Below are 26223 nucleotides of genomic sequence, written 5' to 3'. Positions count from 1 at the left end.
TTTTAATTATCTGGCATCGACCCGACGGTGTGTTTAGTTCACACTCTAACCCGTTTTAGACGACTCAACGAGTTTAGATCCACGTTTGACATCAAACATCCACTTATGTTCAAACTTTATCCGTCCCAAATTGTTGCCCTCAGGTGAAGGAGCCTGGGCTCGTGTTTCTCATGAAGTGGAAACTGCAGCAAGACCAGTGTGACTACAGAGCGAATCCAGCCGTGGATCAATGCGGACCGAGGCAGAATCGCCCTGGTTGAGCCACAATAAGAAATTATGTTGGACAAATAAAAGTGAAGCTTTGAAATGGGATCACTGTCAAACATGGTGGTGGCAGCATCACAATGGACCATTTCCAGATAGTTAAATCTTGAATACACTTATAGTTTCATATTGATAAAGATCCAAATAGATCTGCAGCAAACTGGGTTTTATGAAGCTTTCAGAGCGTCTCCAACTCACAGCTTGTTAAAAGGAGAAAAAAAAACTAAACAAACTGAACTATTTATGTTTAAAAGCCAGTTCAGCAGCAGGAAACAAACCAGTTATAAAGAACTCTACAAGAATTTTGCCTGAAGCTTGTTGAAAACGGCAAAAGGTGTGTGACACTGATACGAGTCGCTATTAAACCGATATTAGTGGTGGCGAATGTGCAGTGTATAGAAAATGTTTTGGATTTATTTCAGATTAGAAATAACTTAAGGCAAGACAAGTAACCAATAGAAACCCCATAAAAAGTTAAACTATGGTAAAAGGAAAACACGTAAACTGAACTGAAACGTCAAGAACCATTTAGTCTTATTTATAAAGTTCAATCATATATTGTTTTTAGCAAAGCAAGGTTTAATTTCACACTCAGACCTGATTACTGTTGGGCTTCCACAATTAGTCAAATGTAAACAGCCCGTCTGGCTGAACGTTCATACCGATTATCAAACTTCTCTAATCCACAGCTTACATTCTTAAAGAGAGAGAGAGAAAAAAGGACAGACACAGTGTTAAAGTGACACTAAGAAAACTATTATTTATTGAGTTTCTTTTTTTTTTTCTTAAAAAACAAAACATACACTCATTGAGTACAGCAGATAAAATCTCCAAATGTCATTTTTGAAACGGTTGCATTTGGAGTACAGAGCGTCAGAATTTTTCTTTACAATTCTACATCTGAATCAAAGTTGAACCGACATTTTTCTGTTTTTTTTTTTTTTTCTGTTTTGTTTGTTTTTTTATAAATTATGTAAAAACCTGATTAACACAAATTCACAGAAGAACTTGCATGGGACATGGAAAAAATAAAAATAAAAACAAAAAGAATGAAATAACATGATGCGAATTTCATGTTATGTTTTTTTTTTTTTTTATTATTGTACACAATATACAAACTGGTCCTAGGTATTATTTCCTCACTTATGCTTTGCTGTCCTACTTAGATTAAAAGGTGAAGATAAATAAATAAAAGGATCTAAGTAGCTCAAAAAGGATATGAGGTAAGTGAGTATGGAAACGCAGGTTATATCCAATAAAACAAGCAAAAAAAACAAAAAACGCAAGGCCCGACATTGTACAAAAACAAAAATAAAAAACTGTTTTCAAACATGAGATTATTGAATCCATGACCATTTGCTACCAAAAGATCATTTCATACCGTAACCACATTTCTGGTAGGATAACACTGTGATTACAGCACCTTGTGCCCAAACTATTTTATGTATATTTATATATAGATAGATATATCTATATATATATAAATGTATATATATATAGATATATAAAAAAAGAAGACAAATTTTATTCAGCTGGTTTATCGTCTGAAACAGGAAGAATAATTGGGTAATGCGTGAATTAACCACAGCTAACAACAGGCATTGGGAGGGGGAAGAAAAAAAAAAAGTAAAGAAAAATACAATCGTAAATAAGAATGAACGTCAAAAAGTGGTACAGGTGGAGTTGTGGATGTCTTGCAGATAAAAGTACAGCTTATCCATTTCTGCTGCAGCACAGAGAGGGGAGGAAACAAAGAGCATCAGGCGACTGCAAGACGGCTGATTGAGAACGAAGCTGAACGGCTCTTACCTTCACTGATTAGTGCACATTATCTGTGCTTGTCAGACGACTTATGAGTGTGATCGTTAAGGGAAACTGAATCACTTAATACAAAATTTAAAAAACGAGGGACTGTCGACTGATTGTCTAAAATGTGCTCCGTCGATATCCAGAGGAAAAAAGCTCAGGCGGGAACCAGAACTGCTTCCTTTGGCATCGTTGAACATTTTTTAATTAGTGTCTCCTAAAAGTTCATTTAAAAACAGTCAAAAACACCAATTTGTGTAAAGAGTGTGGGCAAATTATCAATATACAGAGCAAAACGTTTCACCCATCAGGGATCAGGTTCGAGTCGCAGAGAACATGGTCGGTTAAACCCCAACATAACCACACAGGTTGGAAAAATGACCTCAGCTAGACGCTTGAAGCTGTTAAAAGATGAACCTGTGAACCAGTTCTGTTGTCTGTACACAGCAACACTCGTTGGGCCTGAGCAACACGGCCAAGTAAAAACACGATAACTGATATCAGGATGGAAGCAAAAAGAAAAACCAAGTTAACTCGAGACGGATTCATAAACACACGGCACGCAGAGCAACGGAGGAAACTATGGCTGCTTAGATCAGGGTGCCGAAGTAAAGAGACGGTGTGTGTCAAAAATGTACAACTTGTCAAAAAAAAAAAAAAAAAAAAAAAAAGATTACCGGTAAGATTTTCAAGTCACTGTTCACTCAAGGATATTGCTTTTTCTCCTCCTTCCCTCCAGCGCTGTCCCTCTTCTCCTTCTTCTCAGACTTTTCATGTCTGGACTCCTGCAGGACAAATTAAAGGTTCGCTTTACGAATAACAAATAAGAAACCAAAGTATTTTTCTTTCACTTCACAAACGTGAAAATCTGCACATACGACCTTTTTTTTATGCAAACAAAATAAAACGTATGGGTTTTCATCTTAACAGGCTAGCCAAACGCAGGTAAGTAATGAGCATCACCGTAGTAACGAAAGCCGGGCTGACCTTCTTGCCTCCGGAAGAAGTTCGTTCGGCTTTCACGGACTCGGCCTTCTCCTTGCTCGAGGATTTGGATCTCTTGGTCTTCTCCTTCTCCGGCGTCAGAGGAGAGTCGCAGGAAGGACTCGTGCTCTGGCTGTTTTTGGAGGAATCTGGGGAGAGAACGATCCCGCCGTCACGTTTCACGTCCCACCGTGGCCGACTCGAGACGGACAGAAAGCGCTTACTGGTGCCGTTCTCGTCCTTCCTCCGCTTGGACTCTTGGCTGGCCTCGCGCTCGTTGACGGCGTGATCCTAAAAGAGAAGCGGCGACGTTAGGCGTTCGCTGAACGGATCGCTGCGCTTAAAAATGCTCAAATGTTCTGCCGCTGGTGGCAGTTCAATGCGTCTCTGAGCTGAACAACCGCCTTCCCCGTCCGGTCTCTAACTGGTCAGTAGTTTTAAGCGTAAAGCGCTCACTCGTTTTCTCTCTTTCCGTTCCTTTTCCTCCTTCTTCTCTTTGGATCGGCCTTGTACGCTCTCTGTGTCTTTCTTCTCCACTTCCCTCTCTCTGCTCTTGGACCGGGCAACTGAATTAAAGTTGATGTGCTGCTGGAAACAATCCCACATGAACAGAACACAAACAAGTTGAAGCCTGACTCTGCTGCCCGAAGCCTCAATGACTTGCATCACTCTAAGACGACATCGACGGCGTCGGCATCCGTTTCGTGTCCAGGCAGCGTATTCAGACACCTTCTTGTTTTTGTTTTTTTTTTAATAAATAATATTTTAATACAGCTAAGCTATTAAACATAGTCAGGCTGTAAGAAATCCTTACAAATTATTAATATAAACTCAGTTTTGCCAGTGTGACTCATCGCTGCGCTCGTCTTCCTCCCCGTGTTTGTATTGATTTTTAAACATTGCTGCTCACCTTCAAAAGCCCAAATGGCCTCATGCCTAAATCCCTCATCTCTCGTTAGATGCTCTGGGCTTTTAGGACGGTTCTGGAGGATGAACCCAATCACATTAGGGGTCTTCAATAAAACTTGTCTTTTATTTTCACCCTCCTCTAACATACACTCTGAGTAAAGCCTGCAGCTTTAATGACCCGTTGCTGTGGTCTTAGAGAGTCTGCAGTTTAATGTGATGCGTCTTCTGTCCTACTCCAGAGGGAAACAGGGAAAATAACACTCTGATGTCAGACGGTGGATTCACCCCCCCTACCCCCCCCAAAAAACACCAAAAACGTAACAATAACAAAAGAGCTTTGTGCCACTAAAGCCACACGAGCAGCAAACATCAATTCGCTCATCAACCTTAATTCAGACCGATAAAAAAAATTTTTTTTTTGGCCTAACAAAATCCAAGTCGATGTAGATTTGATACTTTAAGATGAAGAAGCGAAGGCGCCATTCTCTCATTTTCTCCCTAAACATTCCAAGACGCCTCGCTCTTAAAGTCATCAGTGCTCAACCCGATGCGACATTTACTCTGCCGTCAAGAGAACGATACAAAACGGCCAATTAGAAAAGAAGGCATGCAGCTGTGAGGTCAGACGGCGTGCAAAGTAACGGAAGGGATTTTCAGGAACACGATCAGGGATTAGCAAACGGATCGACTCGGCTGCTGCGGTTCTTCCGTTTCCCAAACATTCAACGTCGAAAAATATCACAACCGCGCCAGGAAGGGAGCGAGAATAAGAGATTTCACACGAGTCGTGAAAGAAATAAAATGCCATCTTCCATCTGAGCACATCGAGTTCTGCAGATGTAAACGAGGAAGAAAATCTATGCAAACGAAACTTATCCAAAGCCTGATGGACTGATCATCCTGATCATGACGCCACTGAAACTGAATGTTTTTTTATGTTGCAATGGTAGACATGAGAGTTTTACTATTTTCTCCACCGTTTGCTCAATGGGAATATCGAATATTAAATTTTAAAATATGATTAAATTCAGTCTGGTGATGCAAATCTGCCTTCTTTACGTTACTGGTGTCCTAAAGAAGACTTGGACTGACTTTATTGTCATTTTGCATGCACAAGGTGTATACAGAACGAAATTTCGTTGCATACGGCTCAGGACAGTGTTTTGAGCTTTCAATGTTGTGAGGTTACTCCAGAATAAAATAAAATACAGTATAAAATATGAATATAAATATAAAATATAAAGTGCAGGAATGACAGTAAAATAGAAGAACATTGCAAATGGGTTTGTTTTTCCAAGAGCACTTTTTATGACTGCGTTGCTGTGCAGTGATCGCCATAAAAGAGGTAATAATTAATTCTCATCACTTTTAGCTTGAGAAAACTTTAAGTCCATATCGGCCACCTGGACTTCCTGCTCTGACTGACCTTTATATATATATATATATATATATATAGAACATGCATTTGATCCATTTTGTACCAAAATTTAAATTAGAAACATATCAAAAAGTAAAAACAAAATAAAAAAAGAAAGCAGCTATTACACCTGTCCTCTACAGAACTGGACCATCCAAAATGATGCACTTCTGAATTTAGAAGAATGTAAAGCAAACACCAGAAGATCTGTGTTTGTATTGCAAAGAAAAAAACAATAAGAAAATGTCAAAAATACCAGCAACATTTTTCTTAAAATCCTCTAAATTATCAAACTTTATAAGTAAGAACCCACACATACGGACCCCCGACTCATTTTTGAATGCCATATCAACTACTTCTACACATTTCCAAACTTCGCCTCACTCTCTCCCTCTCAGATGGTGAAAAGTCTGTCCAAGTCTTTGTCTCCTGCAGACCAGAGAACTGCAACACACTTCACTTCTCACGAGCCTCCAGAGGCTCCGGCACGTCCCAAACTCTGCAGCTACCATCCTGATGAGAGCGGGCGAGCATTCCCACCGTCCTCCTCACACTGGTGTGTGTGTGTGTGTGTGTGTGTGGGTGTGTGTGAGAGAGGACTCCTTAAGCCACAAAGGACACTCAGTCTGCATCCATGCAGTCAAGGAGGAGTTGATCTCCACCCAAAACAACAACAAAAAACTCCTTAGAAATTTGTTTTCACATAACTACAAAATGGATACTGACGCCGAAAAAAATGCACATTTGCAAGAAATAAAAAGAGAAACTTTTCCATGATAAATGAATACATTTACTAAGACATTCTGTGACAGTGTAAAGTCAGAAATTTGAAGGGGGAAAAAATAAACATTTTTCAAAATGTCCGAGTCTGTTTTCCTGCATCAGAACATCTTCCGGGTTCGGATCCAAAGCGGCCGTGTTACAGCAGTTCTTTTCCAGATCCTTTTCCAAGGCATTCACGGAGAAACCGTTCTAATGCTCCACTTTGGAAAACATCCAGATGCACCTCTCCTAAATTCACCCACTTCAACTTAGAGGACTTGAATTTATTTGCCGCAACCGTCGGACTTTATAACCTCTGTAAACTTGAGGGGTTTTTTTATTGCACATTTCTGACTTTACGATTTCAGAGAATGTTAGTTTTAATACTGCAAATGTATGCACTTCATCCTGGGAAATTATTACCCTTCATTCTTGCAAATTTATCGCAGATAATATCAGGGGGGCTTTTTGTTTGTTTTTAAAATGAAATTCATGCTCTACTCCTCTGTGGCAACAGTGTTTTGTTTGTTTTTTTCCCTTTCATCCCTACAGCAGCCCACGGGTACGAGCAGATTTAGCCCTAAGGGAAACAATTTACTATTACTACTACAAAAATATCACCAAGAAACCAAAAGTCTGATTAGAACAGCAATCGCCACAGCTGTTGGAGTCTGGAAATCTACAATTAAAGACGGAAAAATGATTTAACTGAATGGGACCCGAGATAAGGAAAAGCTTTTTGCTGCACCACAAAAAAAAAAAAAAAACTATCCAGAACAAAATCTTTTTCTTTTTTAACAATGTCGCTTGGGTGAAGGAACTGAAGACCGGGAATACTGATTTAAATATGTGATTTAAACTCATTGCTTCATCAAAAAACAAACAAATTAAAAAAAAAAAAAAACATCAATAGAAGCAAGTAAATCCAAAGAGCAGAGCTGTCAGCAGGAGGCAGACGGCTTAAACGGACGAGTACCAGATTTAACTAATAATTAGTTTTCTGCTCGTTCTTAAAGATCAAAAATAAGAATTACAGATACCATCCGTAGTGACATGGTATCACTAAACTACCAGTAAAATTATCGCCTCTTGTATGTTTAAATGTCCAGCTTGCTACAATTGCCTTGTTCATCCAAAAAAAAATGTTTTGTTTTGATTTTCTTTTTCCTATCAAGCAATCAAAAAAAAAAAAAAAAGCAAATATCTCTGAAACTAACACACACATAATTCTGAAGTGGAAAGAAAATCCTCATCTTCCAGTGCTTTCCAACCCTGGCACACTGCTCCACATATTTCAGATCAATGATGCCCAAGTCCAAAACACACGAGTTTTAAATTCATGCAGCTTCTAACGAGCCGCTCGTCTGATTCGGGCGCGCTGGACTTCAGCTGGTGTCTGACTGACAGGCTCTTGCTGATCTCCAGTCACTTAAAAGTTGTTAATTGAACGGCTTCTGGAGGCAATTGGCTGCTTTGAATTTCATTTTGGAGAATCAGAGTAAAAGGGGCAAACAAGTAAAAAAATAAAAAATTTGTTAACACTTTATTGGAAGGGGCGTGCATAAGACTGACATGACGCCGTCATAACCATGACTAAACACATGAAGGAGTCTTTATGAATGTTGTCCTGAAGTGTCATTCGGTAATTAATGACATTTTTAATGCAAAGTTGACTTTTAATGTATGTTTTAATGCAACCCTGGATAAAAATTCAGTTATTTACCAAATAATGCTAAGTTGACACTTTTTATGCACTTTTAATGCATATTTGCATTAAAAGTGTGATTATGTACCGAATGACACTTCATGACAACAGTCAAACATTCATGAAAAAAAAAAGAAGCCTGTTCCTTTATAAGTTTATGAGTCAGGTCAGTGTTACGCACAGCCCTTCAAATAAAGTGTTGCCATCATTTCTTATTTGTAAAAACTGTGTTTTTGAAAAACCACGCATCATTTTCCTTTCCACTTCAGGATTATCCACCACTTTTGTAAAACGTGTGCGGAACTTCCTGAGACATGAATACTGTGGATCAAGTTTTCGGAGAATCACATTAAAACTACTTTATGTTGCAAAAAGGCGAGTTCGCCAACACGCACAGAATCGGATCTCTGGAACAGGAAGGCTGTACGTAAGAGTAGCAGAGTCGGTTCAAACCTTGGTTGCAGGATCCTTGAGTTCGTTGCTACTGTCCTGTAGGGATGAATGGAGATGACAGATGAGCTGGGAGGGGGTGGGAGGTGGGAGGAGGTTGTCAGACAGCAGTAGAAAGTCGGTAGAAGAGGAAGAGGAGGGGAGAGGAGGCCGATCCAACAGCAAACTCCTCCCTTGATCTCTGACCTTCAGGAACTGAGGCTTTGACAAAGTTATTACATAGAGGAGAGTTCATAGACTCAACATCTGGAATGTCAACACTTAGAAAATAGATGAGATCTAATAGAAAAACCCTGAGCATGTGTAAAATGTGGGGTAAGTCTTAACACTAAAACAATGTCTGCCATATCAGCGCAGCTGGTATAACGATACTTCTAAAGTGCGAGTGCTGTTAGTAGTGGTCATATCTGAGACTGTGTGTGTGTGTGTGTGTGTGTGCCTGTGTGTGTGTGTGCAGTTAGGTGCCTGTGTGTGTGTGTGTGTTTGGAGTGCATCCCTATAGAGATAACTGCTGCTGTCACTTACAGTTCAGGAATGAATAAGACACATGGAGCGTATTTCTCTCGTGGAAGGGTTAAATAAATGCCTATCACAAGCTGCCAGCGGCTGGGCCGAGGCTCCAGACGACTCGGGTCTCACCCACTCTCTCTCCCTCACACTCTCTGTAGAGGGGCGGGGGGGAGGCAGGCTCTATTTTCCACAGCATTTCTGGTGGATTCGCAACATTCATTCTCCCTTCTTTTCCCCCGGGGCGCTGGCGGCTCTCTCTTCCGCGCACGGCTTGCCGGGAGCGACGGATGCGAAGACGACGGCCGGAAGCTGTAGAGCTGAGCGTGGCGGCGCTGGCAGCAGGACCGACTGGGCGTGCTCGGTGCGATGCGAAGCCGGCGGTGGCGGCCGGTCTCGAGAAGCGAAGAAGGAAGAGGGGCCGGCGGCTCGGACGTGGAGGCTCTCTGGAGGCGGCGCCAGAGAGGTCTGCTGGACACCATCCGTCTTTGAGGGGGACACCGAGGTACTTTACATCGCATTAAAGAGGGAAGAGCTCAGAAAAATGGAGGGGAAAAACTCTTGGGGACTATTTTGATTGGTTGAATACGGCTCCTGGTCGGAGGAAAAAACACTTCGCCTTTGGAGACTTCTTGACCGGGCGGGAATATTTTTTTTTTTTTTTTTTAAAAGCACAAGAAAAAAAAAAAAAACTCCACAGGAATATAGAAACGTGGTGAAAAAATTCTTCCGAAGGCACACCGACTGCTTTCACTTCTATGAAAATAGGGCTTTTTTTTCCCTCCAATATGAAAATATATAATATACATAATATTCTCTTGACTATGTCCTTCAGGATTTCTCCCAATTGTGGAAAATTTTCAGCTCAAGTCCATGGAATGGTTTCCAACTCCCATGGGTCAGGGTGGAGGCTTCCAGATGCCGTGCCTGCGGTGCGAGACGACGCTCCCGGGATGATCTTCGGAGCTGCTGGAATGTGCAAGGCAGGGAATGCTCCGGCAGACAGAGAAGAAACGGGCACGGCCTTCCTCAGGCCATACTAACCTTAACAGATGAGGAGTGGGATGGGGACGAGTGACTGTCGAGCTTTCGTCTTTTGTGATCTGCAGAGGCGAGAAAAGCAGAAGTTGTTTATCTGCACGGGCGGCGTCCATGATGAAAATACCCCGCCGCTTCATCTCCTCCTTTAGCCGGGTTTCTGCAGGTTTCACCGACTCAAATTTAAAACGTTAAGAGCATCACGAATGAAATTTTGACTCCTCTGGAGGACAAACGTGTGAACAGCTTCTCACCCCTCTCAGATTCGGCCGAATCGGATCTCGGATTTGGTGACTTGAGGGTTGCGATCGCAGCATTCCTGTCTCCTTTCTCCTTGTTCTTGGATTCCTTGACGGCGTCTCTGGCTGGTTCCACTGGCTCCCCGTTTCCGGCTTTGGCCTTGTCGTCTTTGCCGCTCTTTTCGTCCAGCTTTCGGTCTGCTTTCGGGGTCTTCTCCTTACCCTCGCGCAGCAACCGCTCCTCCTTTCCCGCTCTTTCGTCTCTCTGCTTCTCCCTGCGGTTCTCCGCCTTTGTCTCTGGAGTGCTACCTGGCGTCTTTTCTTTCTTTTCTTTTTTTTCTTTCCCGCTCTTCTCTTTGTCATCTTTCACAGCTTTGGTGCTGCAAGCAGATCAAAGTTGTTTTATTGTCTATTTTTTTTTTTTTTTTTTACTTAACAAATTCACTCATAAGCAGTTTTCTTTCTAACACTAAAACAAAAGTTGTTAAAGACAAAACTTGATAAAGTTGAATCAGAGTTCCTGCATAATTTTTTTTTTAATGTTAAAATTAATTTTTCAGACTGGGATTTCTAGGGATTCTTTATGAGTTTTAATAGTACAAATAAAACAATCAATTTAACCACAGACTGTTTTATTGAGAGCTTAAAAATAAAATCTCAGATTTTTTTCATACCAAACATTTTTTTTCCCTTAAAAAGAAATTAAAAATGATGGAAAATATTTTCAAAAACTTTCTTTAGTTTCGATCTTTCCATCTGGCAGTTCACCTGAAGTCAAAGCCTGAATAATTACAAACTATAAAACAAGATTTCAGGCCTTGGGTGGGCTGACAAACAAAATCCCAAGAAGAGCATTGATGGAATAATAATAATAAAAAAAACATTCCAGATTTTTCATTAAATCTTCATTAAAAATAATTGGATTAATTGATTTATCACACAGCCGTGGGTCAGAAGTAAAAGATGAAATCTATCAGAAGTACAGGCATGGATGGATGGATGGATGCATGGATGGATGGATGCATGGATGGATGGATGGATGCATGGATGGATGGATGGATGGAACTGAAGAGCTGAAACTATGTGGGGCTAAATTTGACCTTTGTCTTTTTTGTCTGGATGGAAAAATTGATGCATGGAGATAAACGGGTGGGAGAACGGACGATGGCTAACAGACGGATCACAGATAAACTGACGGCGTGAGAAATGGACAGATCTTATTGCTGGACAGGGAGTAAAAATCTGCCAAAAATAAAAAGTATTTTGTCATCTTTCCACACTTATGCAAACCTGGAATATTCTCTCCATACTTTTGAAGACTGCAAATGAACCCTGTGAATTACATTTTGTCAGAAATGTGTTTTCTGGTTACCTGTTGAGAGCACCGTTCCCATTGCTGGTGGTCACTTTGGCTGCTGTGCTGTTGGCTTTGTTGACTGGCTTTGTGGTCCCCTGAGATTTATCCTTGACCCGGTCTGAGCAGCACAGGGTCGCATTGATTAGAAATTCAACAGGCAGGCGGATTTACAACAGATAAGAGTAACAAACAGTTACTAATCACTCACCCCCGTCTTCAAATCCCCCCTCCTCGGTCTTGCTGGTGTTGGCGGCGGGCTTGCCGGCGCTCCCAGGGCCGTTCTGCTGACTCGCCGGCGTGGCGCTGCGAGCTGGCTGGTCCTTGTGGTGGAACTCGTTCTCAGGGACCATGTGCACCTTCTGGCTTTTCAACCGACCTGAATAACTGCAAGACGCACACGCAGTTTGCACAAAGGAACGAGAAACCCCCCAAAAAAAACACAGCTTCTGAATCTCACACAGAGCAGCTCACTTCTTCTTCTGGGCAGAAACATTCCTATTTACCATCACAGATGGACTGTCAGAGGACTACTCTCTGCAGAACCAAAGTGAGATCCTCCGATTGCTTTGCTATTGAATAAAATGTTACTATTTCATAACGAGGACACCAGTTGGATTCAAATTCAGTCCAAAAAAAAAAAAGTTCTGAATCAGCCAAACATCCCACTAGAAGGTTAAATATCAAAAAATCCATTTTTGGGTGGGAAGTGGGCACAAAGCTGAAAAATCCCACTTTTTCCTTCTGTAAATTCATCAGTTATTGTTGTTTGTTCTGAATTAGAGGTTAGAAATTTGTGACTGATCCCTAAAAATGGATGAAATGAGTCATTTCTTCATTTTCTGAAGGATTCAAAGCTACAACGTCTATCAGTAACTAAGCAGTGGGAATGTAGATGAACAGAGAAGTCCCCTGTAATTAACCCTGAGGTGCTTTGGTCGAACTCAGACTGGTCAGAAACTGCCCTCCTCTCCACATCAGACTGGATTCAGTTTCAGCTGAATTCCTTGCTGTCTAATATTAAAAGCTTCCTTCAGGCTGCTAAAATGTAACAAATATATTGCATGCAAGCCGGAAGAGACCAAAATCTGAACTAAATTAAATATTCCCAAACAGACACGATTATCTTATTTTGAGAAATAATTCTGAAGTGGATCAATAAGCTATAATCCTGCCAGTTAGTCGCAAAAGCTTCTCAAGAGACTTCATGTATGCATCTGTGTTATCTCAAAGCTTGAAGAAAAAGATGCTAGCTAAAGGCTCCGCATGGAGCACACAATGCTGTGTTACCCCATTGCTAAGGCATAGAGGTCTGGCCTCTTATCCTTCTCTTCAAGGCAGATCTTGTGGACCCGGGCCTCCAGCGCCTGGCCCAGGTTCAGGACCTTTGGGTAGCAGGGTAGGATCTTGGTGAGCACGATCAGAATGTTCCGGATGTGGGTGTAATCTCCCGTTTCCAGGCAGTGGACTGAAGCCTAGACGGAAGAGAATTGATTAGAAATATTCATGAAAATGTGGCATCTTCTCTTGATTGTCATCATCAGAAATCACTCAAAAAAACAAAAAAAAAAAACCCAAAGAGAATCTTAAAAAGGCCAACTCACTTTAGTCAGCATATAGTGCCATTTGTGGACCACATGCCGAAAGTTCTCATAATCCAGCTGATCCGCTTTGTTTCCTCCATCAAACCCTGTGGCTCGGAAGATTGTCAGGAAGCCTGGGTAATTCGCGCACTCCTAAAAAAAAATTGCGCAATAAGAAGAAACTCATCAAATACCAGCAGACAATAACCGACAAAACGTCGGTTATCGCAGATGAATGCAGGAATCGGGCAGAGCTGCGAACCTTCTCGTAGACGGCGCGGTTGCTATGCCACCGGGTCACCGTTTCCAACATGCAGCAGAGGAAGCGGCCGTAGCGGTGGGACTCGTTCTCTGTGCAGCTGGCCACCGTGTAAATGATGGCAGAGAAGACCTGCAAAACGAACCAGCGCAGCTTTTAAAGGGATCAGCTGCAGCAATATGCTCCGTGTGAGAAAAGTTTATTTTAGATGCAGAAACAAGGCAGTAGGTATAACGTAGGCTGTTTTTATAAATTTAAATAAAATACCGTCACACGGATGGCGTCATGTTTACACCGCAATGCATTCTGGGTAAATGAGATATGCCAGATCCGATTGCTCTAGCTCTTTCCCTCTTTTTGTTTTTCACGTGGGAAGCGATGCAGACTAGTTGTTTTTTTTCTCACAATCAACAGCGACGCAGTGTGGCGTCGTCTGAATTTGCAGCAAACGCAGTACGACAAACGACAACTCGGGTAGAGTTAGCCTTCCTGCATTTACTCTGCAGGTTCCAGTACAGAGCGGAACGAACCGGGTCATCGACGGCGTCGCGCAGGTGGGAAAACGGCGACCTCCACCGGTGAAAAATATAACGAAAGACAGAACATTTTTGAGTTTTTATGCATCTCAAACAGCATTTTTTTTTAGTTAATAGGAAGGTTATGACATATTTGGTAATGTTTATCTAATTGTGGACAACTTCTCTCAATTTTGTGATGTTTCTGGGGAAATTGTGACCTTTTGCTGCTAATATTATGACTATGATCTCATAACAGAAATTCTCACTGCCTGATACTTTGATACTGATACAACTTGCAGAAGGAATGATTGAAATAAAAGACACCTTTTAAATCAAGTAAAAAAAAATATATAATTTTTTTAAAATAACTTAAAATCAGAAAACTGCATCTTGTATGAAAAATAAAAATCTGAAATAAAATTTTATTTTTAAGCCACATCACCCATTCCTACAGTCTAGGTGTCCTTAGTAACCATAACGCTAATTATAACCAATAGAAAATAAGCCTCAAAGTCGATGAACCTCTGCTTGATGAAACCCTGCAAAGTTAGTATTGAAATATTCTCACAGGTCTCCTGAATCTCTTACCCTGTCGTAGCAGAGGAGCGTGCAGAAGTTGGGGGTTTTCTGCTGGTGGACGAGCTCGACGAAGCGGGCGCAGTACACGGCGTCGATGGAGGAGAAGATGCAGCGAGGGAACAGACACAGCTGCAGGAACTTCGTTATGGTCTCGTTCTTCGTGGATTCTGCCGTGAAATGTTTAGAGTTGCGTGAGATCGCAGAGCAAGATGAACACGAGACTTCGTGAAAACTTCAAGATTTATGGTTAAATCATCATTTGTCTGCAGAGACCGAAGACTGAACGACGTGTGCTTGATGACACTTACTGGTTAGCAACCAGCTGTCTTTTTCCAACTTGAGACGGTGCAGAACTCTTTGGACGTGCTCCATTTGTTTCTTTTCTTCCTCCTGTAGCTTTTCCTGCAGGGCTGTGCAACGTTCCTTCTCCTTCTTCTTCTTATTTAAAGGCTTAAAATTAAAAGAAAAACCGTCAGAGCAGCTCTTCGTCGTCTACTGCTCTTGATTTCTGTTTGTCGACGGAGCCGGCACACAGTCCAGTCACACGAACACTTACTATCTCAGAGTTCTCCTCGATGGCCTTGATCTGGGCCTTCAGCTTGTTTACCTCCCGCTCATACGCAGCGTGCGGCACGGCCAAGTCGTACATGGTGAGCGACCAGAAGGTGGCGTAGAACTGAGGCCGCAGGTCGTCCCAGACTCTGGCCGGGTGGAGCGACATCACGGCCTCGTGCACCGGCGTCATCACCTGTTCGCACGCCGCCACGTACTTGGTGACCTTCTGCTGCTGCCGGTTGCCTTTTTCGGCCTTCTTTAGCTCCTCGTATTTTGACTGCGGGTTTTAGAAAATGAAAGAATTTGAATCGATTATCCGAGATTCGGTCTCGCTGCAGGTGACGGAGCAGGTTCAACGGTCCGAGGAGCAAACGGGCATCCACTAACCAAGATCTGATGCGCGTACATGGGGCGCGACAAGAAGAAAGCGGCGTCATGCGGGGTGTGAAACTGGTTGCAGAGGACGTCGATGGAGGGAACTCGCTTTATATAATCCTCTGTGCTGAGGTTGGAGGCTAAAAAGCCACCAAACTGCACCAGAGTGTCGTGACACTGGGGAAAAAAAAAAAAAAAAAAAAACAGAAAAGTTTCTTGAGGGTGAATATTTTTAAAGGTTAGAAACTCAAAGGCATTTAAAAATAGACTACTGAGAAGGTGCAGACCTGGTCGTAAAGGTGCCCCACGAGTTTCAGATGCTTCTCTCCTCCCTCCAGGAAAACGACTCCATTTCGTTGCTGGGCCATGAGTAAACACAGCGGCAGCGCCAGCTCGTGGTCGAGCAGAGCGTCCTTCAGGCGCTGAGAAGATTTCTTTGTGTTCCTGATCTGGCCGAAGTAGCCGCCCTGTGAACGCGGTCGCATTGATGAATACCGACATCACTGCAGGACACACACACACATTATAGACTTCTGTACCTCGGCTTTCAGCTGCTCTCCTCCCGTCATGGCCTCCAACTGTTCTGAAGTCATTTCGTCTGTGATCTCAATGCCAGCCATTTTCTGCACCACCTCCTTCAGAATCAGCAAGTCAAAACTGCAACGACAACGAAAAGCCACATAAGAAAAACACGGACAGCAGCTAGGAAGTCTTCTAAATTAACAATTTCATGTTACTAAAGAATTAAAGAATGTGCATATCTTCTGGTTTTCAACAAAATAAACAATGCATTGCAAGTCAAATGAATAAAAAAAAGTGACCCTTAGCAATGCCTAGCATTAGCATGCATCACAAATGAAGCTTCTCTTCAATGCATCAGTGAATGCATCATGGTAAAATGCAGAAAAAGGCAACACGTTGCTATACGGACACATCAGGCTTTTCTGACCTTTTTCCCGCCTTCAGCTGGTTGGTAACGTACTGCAGCAGGCCGGCCAATTCAATCGGGTATTTTCTGAACACGGCTCCACACAGACTCGCCAAACCTTGAATAACAAAAAAAAAAGAAAAAGAAAAAAAAAAGCACAGCGATGTGAATCATACGCTCAATGTCAAAAAGGCATCTCTGCATTCTCATGCAAATTCTTAAGAGAGAAAACACCAACTCTGAAGCCACAAGGAGAGGGTAGTGTCATCATGTTTCATCTTCTCCTTCTCAGGATTGGCCAGAGCTTCGATGATGCAATCTGAGGTCAGAGTTCAGAGGAACGACACGGAAATATGGCTCTTTTTGTTTTTTTTTTTAAGACGTCAACAGAAACATCTACGAGCAGAAAGTGCAGGATACAGGCCAGGACGTCGTAGTTGAGAGATGTGAGGTATTTCAATGAGTCCACCACCGGAACAATGAGGTTGTCGTACCACTGGATCTGAGACAACATCTGACAGACAAGACGACGGCGGAGGAGATTTAGTGTGCAAGAACTGACAACAGCTGCTGTTTCTAAAAGCAGAGCTAAACAAAAACGCTGTTTTTAAAAGCAAATGTGCAGACACGCTTCGAGGATCTAAACAATCAAGCTACTCCTAATGGCATACAGTTTATAACGTGCAAATTGAAACATACAATTTCAATTCCAGACGTGTTTAAAAACAAAAAATGTATAGTAAATAGGACATTGCACTACAAGAAGCAGTTGAATTGATTTTAAATACTCTGTTCGTGGAGTTTTCCAAGCCAGTTTTTATTTTTGCAGACAACTGCCACAACAACAATGATAACAACCCACATGAAGCAAGCAAGCTGCGTTACGTGATAAAAGCTATTTTAAAGCAAAATATATGGCGTTTGTGCGTCTTTTCAGAGTTTATCCGAACGATTCAGAGTGAAATAATTGCAGCCAGCTGTACTAACGTAATCGAAGAGGATGGTGGGGTTGCTATGGCTCAGTTTGCCGATCTGCCGTCCAGACTGTTTTATGTTCTCTTTGGTCAAGCGCCTGGGGGAGAGGAAAAAAAGACGAAACAAAAATAAATAAGGCGATTTCAGCAGTAACATGCAGTAAAATGTGCGACACTTATTACAGGCAAAACACTCTGAGAAAACAGATAAATCTCAGCCAATCAGGACGTGCGTTCAGATGATGATCGTCACATTTAAAGTGCCTTTTGAACCAAACGACCTTTAAGCAGACGTCTAACATGCTTTTCATTAAGCCTATATTTCAGGATTAATTGTGTTTTGTTGCAGACAGAAAACAATAAGAAAAGTAATGACTTAAAAACATCAGTTTGTGTATTTATATGCTTCATTTAGTCAACCGAGTCACTGAAATAAACGAACTTGAATATAATATCCTAATTAATTGAGCTTCGCAAGTAATTATGCAGCATTAACAAGATACATACTTAGCAACTTCACACAGTTTAAGTTATCTATAAACGTCTGTAGACGGTGATACATAGAAACTAAAACTAAAATGCTTCAATTAGCTTAATATTGCTGTTCTTCAGTTTCGATATAAATACTTAACATGAACATTGAAATGCGTCTCCACCCAAAATGAAGACAAGAGAAAGAAATAGCACTAGAGTTAGAGATTTAAAATATTAAGTTCCGGAAACGTATACGTTTTAGACAACAACTCACGCGTCGCTATTAGTGAGTTACTAACTTTATGCTAGAAAAGTGGCAGAAAAGAATCTCCTTACTTCATAATGTATCTGGCCCTTTCCACAGTCTGGGCTTTTACTTTAACCAGCAGTGGATGGCCGGAGTAGGTCTCGTTCTTCCACTGCCCATAAAGCCGGTACCTTAGAGCACAAACACACAGAGAACAGACACTTACAGGAAGCTGGTATACAACAACGATAACAGAGCACTGAACAATCCACAGCTTCAAGATCTGTAAGGGTACATTTTTTTAAATTATTACAACAAGAATCAAGTGATTAATACTATTAATATCTGGTAAACAGGTTGAATTCCTACTTTGTTAGCATTCCCTTGTGAAACTTTTTAATATTTGATCAAAGGTTTGTGCATTTTGGCTGCACTTTATCAGACAGACCCACAGCAAACAATTATGAACAGCAAGGAAATTCTGTTTTCATACTTTAATAATAAAAAAAAAAAAAAAAAAAGCAATATACTCTTGAATTAATTCCTTTTCTCTGGAACCCCTGCAAAGAAAATCACATCTTAAAATTCAACAAAAGTTGCCTTTACATTTCAGCAAACAGATTATCGGAAGGGATTCGGATATAAAACAAGACGCTGAGCTTTAACGTTTCACAGAGCTCCGTTCAACGCTGCACGATCTTTACCTGTGCTGGTAGGGAAAGAGCTTAAACAGGCCCCACAGTTCCTCAGACATGCAGGCGTTGCACTCCATTAGAGAGAGAGAGGGCAGCAGCACCTGGTCTGCGATGCTCAGGAAGCAGCTCAGCAGTATCTCCTGAAATAAACACACATTCAGGGTTAACAGGGTTTATGTACACCAAGCTTAGCGGGACAGCTTCACGAGGAGTTATCGTTCAGAGGAGTTTTAGTCGGCCACTAACCATCTTGTCTTTCACTTCAGGTCGACTGTCGGTTTGATACTGTGAAACAAAAACAAAGAAAATGGGTCAAAAAGGTCACCAACACACAGGCGCAGCAACACACCAGGAAGCGGCTCTACCTCTTTCATGAAGGACTTGCCCAGTCGGACTATCTTGGCAAAGAGGATGGGGTCATGGGAGAGGTGGGGGCCCAGGTAGCAGAGCATGCTGAACGTATTTTTCCGTAGATCCTCAAAGCTCTCGGTGGGCTGAGGAGCCCGCTTGTTCTGCAGCGGCTGCAGCGCGCAGCCCTTCGCTCCTTTCGGAACGCCGGCTCTGGAACGAGCGCAGCATTGTGTCAGATGTCAAAAAAAACAAAAAACACTGGACAATCTGTACGCCGTGATAATAAGCACCTTCTGTAAAGAGGCTCCATGGTCAGGTGTACAAGTTGACAAAGCGCCAGCGCAATGGCCTTGTGAGAAGTAGCATAAAAAGACGGCATCTGGTCCATGATGCTCTGGGCGTGGTGCCAGTCTCCAATCCTGAGCAGAGCCTCCAGAAGACCGAGCTTCTGGTTGTCAGGTGGCTTTAGGAATTAGAAAGAAATGGTTATTAAAGCAATTAAGATAAATTAAAGCTAAATAATGAGCACATTAGTTATGAAGCTCAGCACAGAAGGAGCCACACTGCAGTGATATATTATTCAGACAATCATTTCTAATGAAGATGCCGAGAGCGAAGCAGGATGGAGTACAACCTGACTGAGAGCGTCTCCCTAAAACAGGCAGCGGACACGAGAGTTACTCACCTTCTCGTTCTTTTCTTCTTCCTTTTCCTTCTCCTTCTCCTTGTCTTCGCTTTTCTCCGAGGGCAGCACGACTGTCACCAGCTTGCGAGCGATCTGCTTGGCCTCTGAAATCTCCCGTTTGTGTTCTTCTACAATGGTGGCGTCTACTGGCATAAGCTGGAAGTGGAGAACAGGCAGAAATCATTTTAAAGAGGCATATTTAAAAAGCTTAACGCAAAGGCTCGCCCCTTTAACTACTGAAGGGTTGCCGTTATTTAACACATTAGAAATGTCCAGTAAAGGGACCAAGAAACCAGTGAAGAAATGTCAATATTTTAGAATCCGAGTTGCAGCTCTTCTCCTTACATGAACATAGAGATCCTCCAGCTCTATCAGCTTGTGGTTCAGGAGAGCAGCAGCAATGTGGTAAAGTGACTTTGGAGTTTCCTCATTAGGTTCCTGGACAAAAAAAAAAAATTACACGATGTGTCAACAAATTATTTATGGGGAACATGCAAAACAATCGTTTTTAAATTTTATCCAAGCTGAGTAGGACCTGTCAGGGTTCCTACACAATGTGCTTTAAAACACAATGAAAATCACAATATGTGTAGTAGATTTTGTTTACCTCTGTTAATACTGATGATAATCAGAATCTATGCTACAGTTTTTGAGAAAGTTATTACAAAAGACCAAAAATGGTTAATTCTTTTCACATAGTCATGGAGAGGACTGTAGAGTTGTCTTGCCAAAAAGCAATGCACACCCTACACATGTAGAATAAGTCACAAAACGTCACAAAATGCCACAAAACGTCACAAAATGCCACAAAACGTCACAAAATGCCACAAAACGTCACAAAATGCCACAAAACGTCACAAAATGCCACAAAACGTCAGTCTGTGAAAGCTCAAGAGGCTTTTACAGACTGATATATCCAGACATGATGATGGAAAGTTGAGTGACTGTACCGTGACCAGCTTTGCAAAAGGATCAGTTGTAAGCTGTCACCAAAATTTATAGAAACATTTGAACTGCATCACTTTCGTGTGATGAAGCGATACAAAAGGTGAACAATTTTGAATGGAATTACTGAAATAAATGCATTTTTCAAAGATACTCAGCTTTCAATTAACTAAAAACAATAAATTGCAGGGTTACAAAACCCCGGACTTCCCGCTCACTCACCTGGTAGAACTTGAACTTAAAGCCCAGAATATGGCAGAGGGTGATTGGCTCACACATGTAGGACTTGATGAGGGACAGAAAGAACTCATCTTGTTCAGACCGGCTCTCATACACCTCCAAGATGATGTCCAAAACCCGGTTGGGGTCCAAATTGAAGCAGCCTAAGGAAAAAACATAAGAGACGGAAGAAGAAGACGATCAGAGATTGCTTTAAACTATCACCATTTGAAAACTTGTCGATTAGCACAGCTGTAATCGACGGTGAGTCACCATTGATAATCTGGCAATTAGTAGCTCACATTGAAACAATGTTATAAATGTTTAATGAAACAGCTCGAGGTCGTTCAACATCAGTACCTATGAGGGACTTGATGCTCTCCAGGACCAGGTTGCTGGTGATGTTGCCGGATAGGTCTTGGCCGAGCTCTGTGATCAGTTTGGCGTAGCCCTCGTTCTCCTCCCTTAGCAAGTTAAACTTCTGCTGTTTGTAACTGAGGAGAAAGAAAAGTCGGGGGGGAGGGGGGGTAAACAAATGCGGTAAAGTACTAGACATGCGTCACACGGAACAAGAGGCGGACGGCTCTTACTTACAATAGCTTAGTCTTGATTTTTACAATCTTTTGATTAAACTGATGAGCTTGTTTTATCAATCCGAGAGATTCCAAGGTCTCCGGGTCGAGTCGTTCTTTCAGGATGGCCTCCGGTACAAAAGACTGACATAATAAAACAAAAGATGGAAGTCGGAAAGGTAAATACGAGACGACAAATACTAAAGTGCCAACGATAACAGTAAATAATGCTTCATATAAATGACCTATTTTTTCACACAAGCCGTCTTTTCATGGAAAATAAAATAACCAGAAGAGCAGGAATGTTTCGGCTGCTGTGCTGAGAAAACTGACTTGTATTAACAACTCAGTTCATCTCAAAGCAGGTCACTAAAAAAGCAAAACCGAAATCAAATGTTGCTCTTACCAAACAGGCTCCCACTAAATGAGTGTAATGGTCCCGCTTGTTCTTTTCTTCTAGTGCGCCAGTTTCTAAATCTGATGTGAAAGGGAAGAGAGCACGATAAAGATATCAATCTCTGTTTTATTAAATTGAATAACTATTATTTCAAACTGCACAGTTTACCTAATATACAGAACACATCTGCTAAAATCGATGGCAAATCATCTCTGAGTTCCTGAAAAACAAAACGAAGACCCGTTTAAGGCGAGTACAATGAAGAAATACGACTCATTGAAGCAAACTGTACTGTAGATTTATTTTTATTGCAAAACGCATTAAAAACTTTAGTATTGCTTGTGTTGATCAATTACATTTTATTGAAGGGCAAAAGGAACATAAAGTCATTACGTTCCTGATTTGAAAATAAAAAAAAAGCTATAATTCACAAAAAATGTTGAAAATGAACAGCAGCAAAAGACTGTTTTGTTATTGCTGCTCTGCTTCATGGAGGCGGAGGGTCTGCGTGGAAAAAAAAAGAGGACATATTCCTACCATCATTTCCCCGAGGACAGCGGAAACGAGATCAATTTTCAGGTTACCCTGGACAACCTGCGAGCAGACCTCATAAAGAGCGGCCTGTATGTCTGAAGAGACAAAACACAACACGTCGAAGCTAAAACCAACTTCAGAGAACGCGTGAGAAAAGTGCACAGTTCAAATGATCGGAAACAGAAGACTGGAAATGTTTCCAGGTTGGAGTGACAGATTTGATCTGAGCGTCATTGCTATCAGGTTTTCTAATGTCGGCTCAAGATTTTAACAGGGACTGAGGAATAGTTAGAAAATGTTCAAATGAGTGATGAATATTATAAAAGTTTCTTTACGCAGCCAAACCCACATTGACAAGAAAATTATTATCAGACTTACCTTTAGTTTCATTCCCATGATCAGTTTTCTCTGTTAGCTCTTTGCAGAGTTGCACACTGGGAAGTAAAATAGACAAACTGAGATTAATTCATCCAATTTACCATGATAAAGAATAGCTTTCTTTTTTCTTTTATACAGCTTAATCAAGAAATAAATGGCCAACAAAAATCAATTTAACAGAACATATTTCCATACAAGTTTCACCTTATTCTGATTCTTAAGCCAAATACTAACCAAACCAGAAAGCACTTGATAACACGTCTGTGACGGATAACGCCCTTACGTCCCTCATGGTTGTTGAAAACAAGCTGCACAGTGGAAACGAACTCTACAGCCAGACAACGACCCACAAACAAGAAGGAAAGCTTCTGCTGATTTTCACACGGAGCTGCAAAATGTATCTAATCTGAACAGTTATTGCAAAATCAGTGTGGGAAATCGCAAAGGACCGCTTGGGTGAAATTTTTTTAAAATCACTCATTCATCCCCTCTGCATGTTAATAATATATTTGGCCAGTTGGATGGACTCTAACTCTGCACCGATTGCAGTTTTCTTGCTGATCACTACTTTTATTTTACTTTTTTAAAAAGCCAGCTCTTCTGATTTTGGTTAATACCGATTATTTGTCCGTAAAGTCGCGAAATCTAGCAACAGAGTCACTAAGTTGGCAACACTGCGGTGACGACTGTTAACTGCAAATGTGCAGACGTGACCCGGTTTCCAATGAAGAAAAGGCCTTCTGAGGTGTTTTTAGTGACAGAAGGTAGCTAAAAAGAAATGCAAATCATTATTGGCTTTGAAACAAAAAATAATTTATTATTATTATTTTCATGCCACCTATGGATCTTGAAGAGAGAAGAAAAAATTTACATGTGTTCCCCCCTGTTACCATCAAATCAAGTGACAGCACTTCATACACAACTTCACAATTGTTCAAAATTATGACAATAAAAAGCAAAATAACTACAAACTGGACGTGGGCGATCTTAACTTCAATATATTATTCAAAATCACTTCTAACTTCCATTTGTTTACTGCACAGCATTCCAGATTTAATATTATGGTTTAGAAAAACATTCAAAACTAAACACAGAAAATGGAAACTCCCTTTACTTCATTTGCCACCTGCTGCTAAAGTAACATTCTGAATGTCTTCACCAAATGTCTCACTAATCACACATGCATTAATGTAACTGAAGAGAATTGTATAAATGTGATTTATATGTTTGAATGATGAAAAAAAAAAAAAATTGTGTGAATACATCATCAGCCACATACACAAGCTTGTAGCATACGAGGTTTAGCTTTAGCACAACTGTAGGCCTTTCTCAGATATGCGAGGCCTACGGTTACCAACTGCTGCTGTAGCTGTGTGTAACAGCACATATATGATAGATGGGTATATTAAAAATCTGGTAAATCTTCACTCATGCCAAACCGTCTCTAGTTGTGTGAAAGCACCCCTCTATCCCAAATTTAAAGGCCTAATCTTTCACGGGGTATGGACGATCCAGAGGTAACTGTTTGGATACTGTAAAGTTGATCCTTGTTGTTGATATTCCGTCGGTGGAAACCAAGAATTAGAATTTTACACTAGCTTCCATTGCTAATTTTTTATTTGTTAAAAATGCATCTCATTTCAGATAATAAAAAAGAAACGATTGAGTGTCATGTCAAAACAAACTGCTATCGCCTTCTCAACACCGTCTCTGTATCTCCTCGACGAGTCATTATATCAAAAAGATAAGGGGAACAATATTAACAATAAATCGTCATTTCGATTTCAGAAAATTGATAAAAGTAAAGAAAATTAAATAAAGCGCTTGAAACCGCCAATAACGAAGCTAACGTTACTGCTAACTAGCTGTAGCGTCAAGCTCCGTTGTTTCCCTCCACACGATTTATTATCTTTTACATTATAAAAGATTGCCTTCACAGTTTTTTTCTCTACCAACTGTTTATCACTCGTCTGTAGGACGTCAGTGGGCCACAATCCCCCAAAGTTGGCACTATTTTTCACTTTATTTACAAACTAGGGATCAGATCAATTTAGCGCTAGGCTTAGCTAGGTGGATTTTAACTAGCTTGGTGCGTGTTTACAATTTTAGCTAGTCTCTTAGCGAGCAGATGTGATTAGCTTGCTAGAATACGTCAAATTTAAAATGTTATAAAACTGAGTCAAACGATTATATTTTATATTAAAGTTACTTATAATATGTACATTCAACATTTCCTTACGGCGATGCAAGTTAGGCCACTTAAGCTGTTTGCTAACGTTATCCTCGATTGCTACAGCTAGCATATTCCAAACACTGGCCCGCAGGGCGTTTTAGTGCTAGCTCTCAAATTTTTATTTTGTTTTACGGAAACGATAAAAACCCTCTATTGTACGGAAATTTATTGACGCTCAAATGTACTCACAATTCGTGTTTTCCTGATTTTTCCCAGTTTTTGATCCATTCACCGGGGAGGATAAGTGTCGCCATCTTCCATACACACTGTCCGGATGTCTAGTTGAGCATCATGGAACACACTGCAGGGTCAAATGTAGCGGTTAGCCGCCAATGCTAGCTTGCTGTTGCATGGTGGGACCGTGAGAGAAGTGTCAGCACAAAATGCAATAGTCAAACAGTGGCGTCTTTTACTTTAAGTAGTATGTGAGAGAAGCTTTCATTTTTAAGTTTACCAATGCAAAATTATTGTTAATTTGGGCTGCTGTCTTGGCGTAGATAAAGATTAATATAGACATATGGTAAAGAAGTGTTAATATAGATGGCCTTTACAGTAGTTAATTAAAATAAGAACAGGTCTTGTTAGTCAGAAAACGTACAATGTGTCTAAATTATACGACAGAATATTGCATATTGTAAACTGTGACATGCAAACTTTGCATCTGCCTCTGCTGGAGTGAGGGGCCCAAGTGGCATCAAATTCAGATTTACAGATCAACCAGTCCTTTAAACCCAACAAAAAGCATTGATTTAAAGTATGTAAATAGACAAATGCCTAGTCATATATTTCTGCTGTTTACATTTGCTCTGGTGTCACATTTCATGCACTGTAACTTTTTGTAAGTACATAATAAAGTTTCACCTTGTAAGCAAAGCAGGAAACTTCCTCCCCACCTCGATATCCTGCAATAATAGTGCTTTTTCTTTGTACTATGGATTTGGATTTTCCTAGATCCCAGTTAGAAATGCAAAATAAAAGCTTTCTGGATTCAGAATTCTGACTTTGACTGTGAGTATTAAAGTTGTCAGGGTTTCCCCCAGTGTATAATAAGCCTGGCGGGCCACCTGACATTACTTGTGCCCCCATCAGGCAAAACATTGCTTATTTATTCAAGTTTGTTTTGTTTTTTTAAATGTTTGCATTTTTTAAAGATTTTATAGTTGGTGTTCAGATATTAATCTTTCAATCTTTCAGTAACACACAATTATCAAGTGATATTTTCACATTTCCTGTCAACTTTAAACATTTTTAACTCAAAAACATGACGGGCCGCTGGATGAATGACCG

The 26223-nt window shown here is 41.0% G+C and overlaps 1 protein-coding gene across 9 annotated transcripts; it reads right to left on the bottom strand.

Annotated features, from left to right (window-relative positions):
• Positions 1–998: 998 nt before the first annotated feature.
• Positions 999–25253, bottom strand: thoc2 (THO complex 2). Of its 9 annotated transcripts, none has more exons than XM_088012543.1 (39): positions 25126–25253; positions 22704–22759; positions 22329–22420; positions 21960–22011; positions 21801–21871; positions 21417–21538; positions 21183–21316; positions 20826–20986; positions 20004–20096; positions 19659–19814; positions 19264–19436; positions 18988–19183; positions 18869–18907; positions 18632–18762; positions 18017–18118; positions 17220–17304; positions 16653–16746; positions 16471–16551; positions 16254–16350; positions 15844–15961; positions 15592–15771; positions 15317–15481; positions 14931–15206; positions 14683–14824; positions 14384–14541; positions 13281–13409; positions 13040–13171; positions 12726–12910; positions 11647–11822; positions 11454–11556; positions 10097–10461; positions 9849–9907; positions 8301–8336; positions 3511–3642; positions 3279–3345; positions 3034–3203; positions 2785–2855; positions 2074–2120; positions 999–1990 (listed from the first exon to the last, which is right to left on the bottom strand). In XM_088012543.1, exons 1-38 carry the CDS (start codon positions 25188–25190, stop codon positions 2093–2095), a joined length of 4692 nt encoding a protein of 1563 aa, XP_087868669.1. In that variant the 5' UTR covers positions 25191–25253; the 3' UTR covers positions 999–1990; positions 2074–2092. The 9 variants fall into 9 exon arrangements, 6 of the variants coding, with proteins under 6 accessions (XP_087868669.1, XP_087868668.1, XP_014844748.2 ...); XM_088012542.1 differs by having other exon boundaries at positions 999–1987; XM_014989262.2 differs by having other exon boundaries at positions 3058–3203.
• Between the last annotated feature and the right edge of the window lie 970 nt (positions 25254–26223).

This window comes from Poecilia mexicana, unplaced genomic scaffold (genome assembly GCF_051168715.1).
Source record: "Poecilia mexicana isolate PSO_F unplaced genomic scaffold, ASM5116871v1 scaffold_14, whole genome shotgun sequence".
NCBI classification, from domain to species: Eukaryota; Metazoa; Chordata; class Actinopteri; order Cyprinodontiformes; family Poeciliidae; genus Poecilia; species Poecilia mexicana.
The sequence above is the reverse complement of the archived record's forward strand: the minus strand, read 5'-3'. Positions and strand labels throughout refer to the sequence as shown.